The sequence below is a fragment of the Microcebus murinus genome, chromosome 2, assembly GCF_040939455.1.
Source record: "Microcebus murinus isolate Inina chromosome 2, M.murinus_Inina_mat1.0, whole genome shotgun sequence".
Classification (NCBI taxonomy): domain Eukaryota; kingdom Metazoa; phylum Chordata; class Mammalia; order Primates; family Cheirogaleidae; genus Microcebus; species Microcebus murinus.
In genome coordinates, this window is record NC_134105.1 from 21,493,172 (window position 1) to 21,505,316 (window position 12,145).

General features: G+C 56.6%; 1 protein-coding gene and 1 long non-coding RNA gene across 2 annotated transcripts in view; one reads left to right on the plus strand and one right to left on the minus strand.

Moving 5' to 3' along the window:
* Positions 1–485: 485 nt before the first annotated feature.
* Positions 486–2,725, plus strand: LOC105867360 (uncharacterized). Its single transcript, XR_012913789.1, has 3 exons — positions 486–668; positions 1,895–2,146; positions 2,359–2,725. It is a non-coding gene; the product is annotated as an uncharacterized LOC105867360 (long non-coding RNA).
* A 4,064-nt stretch (positions 2,726–6,789) lies between these two features.
* The window catches only part of SDC3 (syndecan 3), a 36,590-nt gene continuing 31,234 nt past the window's right edge, over positions 6,790–12,145 (minus strand). Inside the window, exons 4-5 of the mRNA XM_075995965.1 lie at positions 11,499–11,790; positions 6,790–10,705 (exon numbers count right to left, since the gene is read on the minus strand). Of these exons, the coding sequence (XP_075852080.1) occupies positions 10,539–10,705; positions 11,499–11,790 (459 nt within the window). The 3' untranslated portion in view covers positions 6,790–10,538. The remainder of the gene's footprint in view (positions 10,706–11,498; positions 11,791–12,145) is intronic.

Sequence of the window (12,145 nt, forward strand, 5' to 3'; positions counted from 1 at the left end):
CACACCGCAGGCCTCGTGCAGCAGGCACGTGCCAATGTTGGGTGAAAACTAACAAACTAGAATGAGCACATGCGCTCCAGGTGGGATTGCCTAGGCGTAAATCCTCACCCCGCCGTGTGCTAGCTGTGTGATTTAGTCACATTTTTAACGTTTCAAAGAGATCTCTTTTCTCTCGCCTGTAAAATGGGTGTATTAGTAATATCTACCTCATGGGGTGATATTATTACTATGACATCTAATTGGAACACTGTATAAAAGGGGCCAGGGATAGAGCCTGGCCGATAGTGAATACCCCGTCCAAGTTCACTGCTGTTTTCATTACTGTTGGGTTGAACTGTGCGGTTCAGACTTCATCACAACAGGAATCAGATCGCCCCAGGCAGTGTTTACCGAGCACTTCCCGTGTACCTCGCGTGCACTTGCGTAAGCCCATGACGACCTCAGGAGATGGGAACTGGGGCCGCCCCATTGCGTTTCCACGGGAAGCCAGGCGCAAGAGGCAGACGACTGGCCGGAAACCTCCTTGCCGGGGAGCAGGAGGGCCCGGAGTCACAGCGGGCAGCTTGGCCCCAGAGTGGGGCTCTTCGCCTGCACACCACGCGGCCGCCTCGAGAGCGCTGGGGGCTGAGCCGGACTTGAAGGACAAGCCGAAGACAGAGGAGCCTGCGGTGGGAAGAAGGACCGGGGACTCCCCCTTATGCCCCCCCAACAGCCAACTCAGGGCTCTCCGGCCGCCCTGGGTCCCTCCCGTGGGCCTCTCCCTCCTTCCACCCTGTTCCCTGTTCTCGCGCCACCACCTAGCCCACCCAGCCTCCCTCAGGGCCCCTCCCTTCCCTCCATCCTCTTCCTCAGGCCTAAGAGTTCATCCTGCCAATGACTAACACTGCCTGGGAGTTCCCAGAGGGGGCGATGTCAGAGTAGGGCTTTGAAGGACCCATAGGAGTTTGCCAGGAGAAGAAGGGTAGAGGGGAAGTTGAGGTCGACTGGACAGTTGCCTCACCTATACTCAGCCTCCTGGGAATCTCTGTGCTTTAGTTTCCCCCACCTGTAAACATGAGAGTAATGAATACCTACTACTTCTCAGGGTTTTTATAAAGATTAAATAATCTACTACGTGTAAAATAATTTTATTTAATAAACATTCATGTAGCATTTGTTAAAAACTACATAGGGCATGGGTTTACCATGCGCCAGGCACTGCTCTAAACACCTCACACGTATTAAAAACCAGTTAGCTCTGGGAGGCCGAGGCAGGCAGATCGCTCGAGGTCAGGAGTTTGAAACCAGCCTGAGTGAGACCCCATCTCTACCAAAAATAGAAAGAAATTAATCAACCAACTAAAAATATATATACAAAAAATTAGCCGGGCATGGTGGCGCATGCCTGTAGTCCCAGCTACCCGGGAGGCTGAGGCAGGAGGATCGTTTGAGCCCAAGAGTTTGAGGCTGCTGTGAGCTAGGCTGACCCCACGGCACTCACTCTAGCCTGGGCAAGAAAGTGAGATTCTGTCTCAAAAAAAAAACAAAAAAAAAAAACGGTTAGACCATGCCCAGCACATGATAAGTTCATATGTGTGTTTTATGTTGTTATTATTACAGTCGTGTGCCACCTAACACTTCAGTCAACCACAGACCATATATATGCTGATGGTCCCATACGATTATAACAGAGCTGAAAACTTCCAATCGCCTAGTGACACCGTTGCCGTCATAACGTCATAGTGCAAGGCCTTAGTCACATGTTTGCGGTGGTGCTGGTGCAGACAGACCTACTGCGATGGCAGCGTATGCAAGTCCAGCACACACAGTCATGCACAGTCCGTAATACTTGGTAACGATAATAAACAACTATGTTACTGGTTTATGTATTTACTATACTTATCATTTATTCTAGAGTGTACTCCTTCTACTTATAAAAAAAAAAGAAAGTTAACTACAAAACAGCCTTTGGCAGGTCCTGCAGGAGATATTCCAGAAGAAGTCACTGTTGAAGAAAATAATTTCTTTATGAATTCAGTGTAGCCTGCGTGTCCAGTGTTTATAAAGTCTGCGGGAGTGTCAGTACTGTCCTCGGCCTTCGCATTCACGCACCACGCGCTCACTCACTCATGCAGAGCGACTTCCGGTCCTGCGAGCTCCATTCATGGTAAGTGCCCTATCCAGGTGTACCACTTTTTACCTTTTGTACCATATTTTTACTGTACCTTTTCTATGTTTAGACATGGTTAGATACCCAAATATTTACCACTGTGCTGCAACTGCCTGCCGTGTTCAGCACAGTAACGCGCCGTGTGGGTTTGCAGCCGAGGAGCCACTGTCTGTCTGGGTTTGCGGGAGTCCACTCTATGCCGTTCACAGGACGAAACTGCTCGAAGACACGTTTCTCAGAGTGGGTCCCCGTTGTGAAGCCGGGCGAGACGGTACTGGGATATCTCTGTTGTTAGTGCCGTGCACCTGCTGTGTCAGCCATTGCGCCGGGCACTCACACCTGCTTGCTCTTTGGGTCCCTACAAATCTCTGCAGCCATCGCTGTGCCCATGACACAGAGGGGAAAGCCGAGGCTCAGGGGTCAAAGCGGCTTCCCCAGGAAGAACTTGCTGCCCCAGCTAACGGAGGACCAACACCTGGAATGCCCCAGACCCACGCTCTCTCCCTACAGCACGCCATGGCTGGGAAGAGTCTGTTTCAGCATTTCCAGCAAGACAAGACAAGGTCTAGACTTGGCCAGAGCCTTGAAAATTGGGGGGGCGCTGGGGGGTGATGACCAAATCCAACGTCCTTCAAAGTGGGAGGAGGGACCCGAGCAGCCCATCGCCCGGCACAGCCAGGGTGCAAGTGAGGTCAGGGCTGCCCTGGGAGCTGTAACTCACTGCTCGTGTGGCACGGGCAAACACCTCTGGGGGAGGGACAGAGCCGAAGCCACCTCAGTCATCACACTTCCATGTGAGTTATTTCAGAAGAGCCAGAGAGTCACTTTGCATAACGGGGGTCAGGGGGAGAGAAGAGGCCCATGAAGGTGCTGACCATCTGGAAGTGGACGACATAAAGCCAAGGAAAACAGATATTTCAGGAGTCACAGTAGGGACAGGGGCTGGGGCAGGGGCTGGGCCCCGGACTTGGAGTCAGAGGACCAAGCTCTGCACTTACCCGGGTGTGACCTCGGGTAGCTCCCAGGTCCCTCTGGGAATCAACTTCTTTTATTTCATAACACTTTATTATGGAGAATTTAAAATATAAACTTCCAAAGACAGAATAATATAATGAAGCCCCTCTGTGCCCATTTCTCAGCTTCTGTAGTTATCAGCTCGAGCGCAGGTGACTTCCCCTGTGTCCTCGCTCGTTCCCCTCATGTGACTCCGAAGCCGATCCCAGACCCTGTCCCTGCCCCTGCAGGTGCTTCCGCTTGGGACCCTAAAAGATGAAGACTCCTTTTTAGAACAACATAACTACAGGGCTCTCACCACATCTAAGAGCACTGACCGTGAGCCCCTAATGACAAACATCCTCAGCGTTCAGATTTCCACTTGCCCCATAATTGGCATTTTTAAAAATATAATTTGTTTGAATCAGGACCTGAATCAGGTTCTGACATGGATTAGTTAACATGTCTTTTAAGCTTATGTATAAATTCTCCATCTCTCTCTTTTCTTCTTCCTCAGAGTTTATTTATCAAAGGAACTTGTCCTATAGAGTGCCCCCGAGGTGTGGATTTTGCTGACAGCTCAATGTCTTTATCTGTAAAATGGGGGTAACTAACCGTTCCCAAGAATTAAATGAGATAACGTCTATGAATGAGCACTGATGACTGGAAGGCCCAACAAACGCCACGTGTTAATACGTCCTTGGCCTTTCAGTGATACCCGAGCACTTCTGTCGTCCTGATGACACAGTGGGGCTCAGAGAAGCCTAGTAACCTGCCCATGCTCACACAGCCGCTGACGGTAGGGTGGGGGTCCCCAGCGGGGCCTGGAAGGAGCCATAAGTTCAGGCAGACCTGGCTTGAATCCCATTTTTCTAGGGCCTTGGGTTTCAGGTCGAGATTCAGTTTCTTCATTGGCAAAAGCGGGCGGGAGGCCAGACCTGCATGGGGCTGAAATGAGCCGATGTGAGAAGAGCTCTCGGGGTACCTGGCCTAGCGTCTCCCCCATCCCTTTCGCTGTCTGTTCTCTGACTCTAATACCCCCGTGCCCACATAAGGCCCAGCCTCCTTCCCTGCGGAGCGGGGGTGAGGCCCGGCCCTGGTGGAGACAAACCTGGGTCCCTCAGGCCGGCAGAGACAGGGTGGGCGGCAGGAAGTTGAGCACACTCTGTTCTCAGGGCCGGCAGCTGTGACCTCTTGGGCGGCAGGAAACAATCAGCTATTCTTCCTCCTTCCCCCTCTGTTTTGTGGCTCACCCCCTGGGCGCAGGGGCCTAGAGGGAAATGCTCCAGCTCCCAGCAGTGCCCAGCCCATCTGTGTGGCCCCAACGTATGGTTTGAACCTATAGTTTCCAGGCACCGGCCCGGCTCTAACCAGCCTGAGCCTAAGTCACTGTTCCCAGCTCAGCTGACACTGACAGTTTGATTTCTACCCAGGTTCGGTGTCATTTGTTCATTGAAAACAGCCTAGGGGGGCCTGCAAATAATAATAACAATAAAAATGACAGCGACAACAGCAATAATAATCGCTTATGCCTGCCTTATGCCTGCCATGGCACGTGAGGCAGCATTGTCATTGCCCCATTTTACAGGTGAGGAAACCGAGCACTGAGAGTTTGATCAACTCACCCCAGGCCCCATGGCCCGTCAGTGGCAGGGCTGGGCTTTGAATAAAGGTTTGCCAGGTAAAAAGTTGGCACTGCAAAAGAGGAATTAAATCCAGCTGCCAGTGGTCACGCATGCCAAGGGTCATGCCAGCTGCTTTCAATATATTATCTCGGTGACTCCTCACAGTGGCCTCCAAATAGCAACCTTATTGTTCCATTTGCATTTGAGGAAACCGAGGTTCAGAGAGGTAGAGCAATGTGCCCGAGCACACACAGCTGAGTCTGCCTGAATCCACGATTCTTCCAAGCTGAGAGTAAAATCGCATCACTAGAACTCAAGAGAGAAAGTTCTGAGGCTGGGTGTGGAGGCTCATGCCTGTGATCCCAGCACTTTGGGAGGCTGACGCAGGAGGGTCACTTGAGGTCAGGAGTCGGAGGCTGCAGTGAGCAATGATGACGCCACTGCACTCTAGCCTGGGTGACAGAGTGAGACCTTGTCCCCTCCCCAAAAAGAGAGAGAGAGAGACATGATAGAGAGGATGACCTCCTGAAAGCTTCCTGGTGGACAGCCACGCGTGGTTGGCTTTGAATCTTGGGAACCCAACCCCTTGCGCCACAGCAGGCCCCTGTCTGGACCTCCCAGTGGCAGGTCTGGCCCCTTCACCCCATTTTATAGCTGTGCAGACTGAGGTTCCCAGGTGTCAAGCTGTCTGTGGTCCCACAGTGAGACCCAGGCCTCAGGGGTCTGTCCCTGAACTGCCTAGCTATGAGGGGGCCCTGGAGGCAGGGCTTGGAGGTGACGGCTGAGGAAGAAAGACCCCCAAGACCAGTGTCATAACAGCCAGAGAACTAGTTATTGCCTATTTCTTCAACAGACCGTCTGCGCTCTGTGAGCAGGGGCCGCACCTGCTGGCGACCCTCATCTCCGGGCTCCAAGCACAGGGCCAGGCACGGAGCGGACACTGCAGAAACTTTACTGGAAGGAAGGAGGGAGGGGAAGACAGACGGACGGAGGGAGGGCTGGGTGGGATCATGCAGCAAGTCCACAGGCCTCAGGCTCCAACCCGCCTCAGGACCCTCGGGACCTTGCGTGACCACATTTTAAGAGGAAGAAATTTCTAGAAGGAATACCGGTATTTGTGGGACACAAGAGGTTTCCCCTGGAAGAGGGGAGTGTGTGACCACGACACCCTGGCCTCAGGGCTGTCCGACTGCAGGGGCAGAACAACCCCGGTGCCCCCCTCGTGGCGTGAGCACGAGTCCGGGCAGCTCCAGAGACGCGGCCTCGGCTGCAGTCAGGGACTCCGAGCAGGCAGCGGCCCCTGAACCAGGGTGTTCCCAGCGCCCTGGCACGGGCTGGGGAGAGCCATTTCTGCACCACGGAGGGGTCCAGGGCTGGCTCTGTGGCCGCCAGCTCTGTGACCTGTGATCGCAGGACACGGTCTGTGATTCTGGGCCGTGGAACCTCCCCCATCCCGAGGTTCTATCCTGTTCCGTCACCAAAGGCCCCGTGCGCTGGTCAACTGCACAGGGCACTGTGCTAAGTGTTTTTCCTCACCACAGTCCATGCAGGGCATGCTATCCCATTTGACAGGTGGGAAAACCGAGGCTCGGAGAGGCCACGTGGCTTGTCCAGAATCAACGCTAGGACATGTCAACACCTGGACATGGAAACAGGCCTGGCAGACCTCAAGGTCGTTCTGTCCTAGTCTGATTCTGCTCTCCTGTGGCCCTGAGATTCTCTCTTTGTGGCTTAAAACCAGAGTTCTCCCCCTGGGGGCAGACCACAGGCCCCCTCCCACCACCGCAGGGCCCCGCCCAACCCAGCCCATCCTGGCCCCACCGCAGGCGGCTTTGTGGTTTCCTGACACCTTCACCCACCGGCAGCGTGGCCACAACAGTTCCCGAGAGGCGCTGGTGGTCGATTTTCCCTGCCTGGTTCTCGATTTCTTTGAAAAGGGGAAGGTGGCTGGGGCCCAAGGTGGGACCGCAGGCTGCTCCTCCCCACATGGCTATATTTAACTCACACTCTGGCCACAGCATATCATTTCAGCTTAATTTTATTTCCTCTTATAAATGGGCACAGCACGGGAAATGTTAAAAAAAAAAAAACAAAACAAAAAACAACAGAACCAAAAAACCCCAGTTCCTTCTCAAGGCTGGGACAGGTGAGCACCCACAGCAGGCAGGTGCCTTGGTCTTTTTCCCACTGTCTTTTTCCTCCGCTCTTCCTTATTTAAAGTTTTGGCCGTGAACTCAGGACAGGTACGGTTAATAAACAGGTTACGGGGAGGGAGGGGCGGGGGAGGCCGGGGGGAGGGAAGGACAGACTCCCACCCGCCCCGGCCGGTTCTCGGAGGGCTCTGTACAGGAGAGGACTCACAGGGTGGGGGACACTGTCTTCAGGGGCTCTCTGGAGCCGCGCTGCCTACGAGAAATATGTACATGCATTCACCACGCCAAGGCCAGATGCGCTAAGGTGCCGGCGGGCACGGGGGAAGCTGGGGCCATCGGCCCTCAGACGGCGACTCCCGCAGCCCAGTCCTGGCGTCTAAGTCTGTACACAGTCTGTGGGCTTCTATTTACAGGCAGGAGGCCTGGGGGCAAGTCCAGGGCTGTGGCTGTCAGAAGAAATCCAGGAGGCCGAGCAAGAGGCCACTCCTGCCCTGGGAGGCCGAGATGGGTCTGCTCCTGTGCCCAAGGGCCCACCTGGAGGCCTGACCGGCGGCTCCGCCAACCCCAGAGGGCCTGGCCCGAGCACCCTAAGCCCTGCCCGCAGCCTGCCCAGCCCCGCCCTGGCTGCCACCCATTTCCTCCAGTGATTAAAGGGACCAGCCTTTCAGGCAAGGTCCCCGTCTTGCCCCCTGGAGACAGGGGTGGGCCCAAGCCCCAACTCTCCAGGCCCCAGCCTGCCATGTGCGAGGGCAGCCAAGGCCCCACGAGGCCCCTCAGGCCACACAAGCTCCCCTCACTTGGAATTTGTAGTGCTTCCCGAAAATGCCAGGGTCCACGGTGTACCCTGCCCAGGAGCACCGGGGTGTGTGTGGACCCTCGTGCGCAGGCCCCGCACGCTTCCCCCCGCATGCAGGAGGGCAAGTGGGGGTGCCAGGGCCCTGCGCCCACATTGCACACGGAGAGTGCCAGCCTCGCCTTTTGGCCCGACTTGCTCTCAGATGGCCTTGCCCCAGCCAGGCTGGCCGCACTGGATTTGGGCTGAGCAGACTGTTAAACTTCATGAGGACGCAGCCGGAATAAGGCCTTGGGTCCAGGGCTCCACAAACAAGGCCCTTGGCCTCTTCTCTCAAATGCTAAGGACGCAGAGAAGAGAGGCCAGTGGCAGGAGGCCAAGCCCCAAGCCCCAAGCCAGAAGCCAGCCCGAGGCTAGGAGGAGGCAGCCTGCTGGGGCCACCCCACGAGGGGCTCTGGCCCTGTGCAGACGCTGCACCCACTGCTGGGTCTCCCACCCCAGTGCCGTGTGCCCTGCAGCCAGCGGCCCAGACCCTCTCTCCGCCACCTCCCTGGTTTCTCAGCCTCGGCCTGCCCAGGTCTCCGCACCAGAGCTGCTGTATCCTGCTCCCCAGGATGACTGAGGCCGAGCCACCCCCACCCCGCCGTGCATCTCAGGCTACAGAATGCCCCCCACTGCCACCTGTCCTCCAAGGTGGGACCAGCTGGCTTCCTCACAAGGCCCCAGGCACTGCCGAGGGGAGCTTTGGGTCTGGAAGCTGGAGCCTGGCCTGGAAGTAGGACCCCTGATTTGTGGGACAGCCCCCAGAACCTGGCCCTGGCTGCCTTGGCACCCCCACTCTCACCCTGCAGAAGCCACTGCCAGGGAATCTTGGAAAGGGAACAGAAATAAAACCTGCCTCCCAACTTGAATCTGGGCTGCGGCTGAGGGGCGGTGTGAGCACCAGCCAATCACAACTCACGCCATGTCTGTTTGGCTCCGCGAGCCCCCACCAAGCACACCCCCCCACAAGGAGTTTTGTGGCCCCACATCTAAAACACCTACGGAAATGGCCCCACTTGCCAGGGTAACAAAGGAGGGGAAGGCTGGGCCGCGACACCTCCCACTGTCACCTGGCCTAATCCCTCAAACCCTGCACAGCTGCTTCCAGCTGCGGCCCCTCCAGCTGCAGCCAACTGCCAAGTCACTTGGCCAAACGGAGGGTAGCTGTCCACTGGGAGGGCCCCAGGGCAGGGGCGGGGGGCTGAGGTTGGCCTGGCCAGACAGAGGGTGCAGAGGGCATAGGCAGAGGGCCCGCCCTCACAGGCACTTTGGGGACTTGTGTCCGGGAGGCAGTCAGCCCCCTAGCTCAGAGCAGGAAGGGGACACAGGGACACTAGGAGCCTGACTACATGCCCCTCCGCACTCAGGGCCTTTGGTCCCGACAGACCAAGCACCCTCCACAGCCTGGGGCCAAATTTCAGGAACCAACCCCTCCTTTCCCCGGGCTCAGAGAGGCCCCAGGCTCCCAGCTGGTGGGGCCTGGCTACAAGCCTCCCCATTTATGAGCTACAGAGGGGAGGGAAGAAGGCAGGGGTGAGGCCAGGCCCGCCAGGCGTGCACCGCCCTGAGGGCTTGTGGCCCCACATTTGACTCCAGAAAAGGCAAGGGCCCACCTGCTTCCCTCTAGTGTTGAGAACACGGGCCTGTGGGTGCATCCACGTGGGATTGTGTGTGACACGGGCAGGGCTGGTGGCTGTGTGGTTGGTGTGGGTGCTGTGGCGTGGGACTAAGTGTGACGGGGCAACTCAAGGTGACCCAATATGGGCTGATTGTTCCGGCTTGATCCCACCCTCCCGATGAGCCTGAAAGCAGGAGACAACGTGTGTGGTGCCAGAGTGTGTGTGCACTGGGGCTGGAGGGAGGCTACACTGTCACCACTCGGTGACCATGACTACTGACTTGCATTGTAGTAAGTGTCCAGGGATGTCAGCAACACAAGAGGATAAACATCTTTGGAAGAACATGTGTGTCTGCGATATGTCTTGACTGGCTGAGTGGTCAGGACTGTGTATGATTTTGTCATCTCATGCTTTTGTCTTGTGTATGACTGTGACAATGTGACAGTGTGGGCGACGGTGTCTGTGCAGAGTGGCCCCACAGGAGGAACACCAGAGCAGCCCCTTCCCGACAGCGGCCGCCCTAGCACTCTCACGAAGCCGTTTCCTCAGGGAAGACGCAGAAAGAGGTGAAGCCTGGGGCGCGTGTGCACTTGGCGGGGGAGAGGGAGAATTATTCAGCGACCCCAGACAGGCCAAGACAAAATAGGCTGGCAACAAGGGACATCCTCTCACCCAGGCAGAGAGGCCCTGGGACAGGAGTGAGAGGGTGCAGTGTCTACATGGTTTCAAGGGCTGAGTTTGCCAAATGTTTGTCCTGGAAACCAGCCTGAGTGCCTCTCTGCCCCAAAAAGGAGACCTCAGAAAGCCCTGTGGGGACCAGGTTGGGGCTCAGGCCCATCTCTAGCCCCATACTTTCTTCCACCAGCCGATTAGGAGCTTCCTTCCTCCTATCCATCTGACATGAGGTCCCGAAGCCCCAGGCTGGTGTGGAGGAGACGAGAGATGAGCTCATAAGGGCACAGTCTGGGGCAGATGGCAGTGCCCTTTGTTCCTCAAGGAAGATCTGTGTGAGGCTGGCAGCCTGGTCAGGCGTTGGGAGGGAGGGCAGAGAAGAACTGGGGCCAGGCTCTCTCCCAGGCCCAGCCCCCCACCCGGGCTGGTGGGGCCAGGCTGGGGACTGGACAGAGGGCAATGTTGAGGCTGCAGGGAGGCACTGTGGCTCCGCTAGGCATAGAACTCCTCCTGCTTGTCAGGCTTCTGATACGTGACGCTCGCCTGCTTGGGCTCCTCCAGCGTGTAGCTGCCCTCGTCCTTCTTCTTCATGCGGTAGATGAGCAGTGTGACCAAGAAGGCGGCAAAGAGGGCGCCCACCACCCCGCCCACAATGACAGCTGTGGAGGAAGAGGGTAGAGGTCAGGGCCCACAGGCAGGGTGGAACCGGGGCAGAGGGCCCTGGGGCTTGGGACTGGGGGTCCTGAATCTAAGTTAGAGTCAACAGCACATCCACCAGCACTGGCTACTGTTAACAGGCCTCCCTGGCTCCGTTCTAATCACCTACCACACTCTAACTCATCGAATCCTCACACCAGCCCTGCGAGGGAGCTGCTATGGTCTTCACCGAATTTAAGATGCCACCAATGATAAGATGCTCCAGTATTTTATAACCACTAGGAAAGAGAAAATTCCACCAACTAAACTACAACATGTCTCAGTTACAGAAGAGTTAACATATGAACAGATGTGCAACGCAGAACTAACTAAGGGCAAAATGACTGTACCCATTCTACGGATGAAGAGGAGGAGCCTGGAGAGGTTTAGTTCCTTGCCTGAGGTCACACTGTTCCTAAGTGTGGAGACAGGATTTGGACCAAGAGTCCAGAGCCTCTTTAGGAGAGGTGGCCAGGGCAGGTCCACAGGGACTGTGGTCAAGGAGTGAGGTCAAGCTAAAGGATGGGCCAGAGATTAGTATCCAGGAAGTACAGTCCCGGGGGGTCAGCCGCTAGCATGGCCCAGGAAAGCAGGGGTCAAACTCAGAGCCCAAGGAAGGGTCAGAGGGCACAAAGGAAAGTGCCGGAGATGAAGCAGGGTGACACTTCGGGAAGGCGAAAGGGCAAAGGAGGAACCGCCTCACTCTGGGCTCCCCCACTCACCCCCATCCCCACGTGGCCCAGACCCAGGCCTCACCTACGAGCACCTCCTTCCGCTCCAGGATGCTCTTCTGCGGCAGCTGAGCAGCTGAGCTGCCTGAGTCAATGGCATTGTCCAGGAGACCAGGGCCTGGGCGGGCACCCTTGGGCAGCGTCCCAGGTGGAGGTGATGGCTTGGCTGCGGGCCCTCCTACGGCCACCACCTCATTGGCTGTGTCTGGCTGTGTGGTCTCTTCTTCCGGAAGCTCAAAATCTCCACTGGGCCCCCCACTCACCGGCACCTCTTGCTCACCACGGATCATGGTCAGGAAGGACTCCGGAGTTGGGGTCTGCAGAGAGTGTGGCGTGAGCCCAGGAGTCAGGGCCCAGCACCTGGCGCAGGGCAGCAGCACACACACACAAGCCCTCCACTCCCATCCCACCACCCCAGGGGCACTGACACTCTCTAAGCACTCACTGTGCACCAGGCGCTGTATTACACACCATCCCCACAGAGGCGGTGGCATCACCCCTGCCCCTCTGGGCAGAGGCAGGCTCAGAAGGTAGGCGACCTGGCCCAGGATGCACAGCTAGTAGGTGGCAGAGGCAGAACCAAAGTCCAGATCCACCTGACTCCAGGGTCTGTGTTCCTAACCTTGCTACTACACTCTGTTCTCACTCTAGCCACACCTGTGCCCATCACAC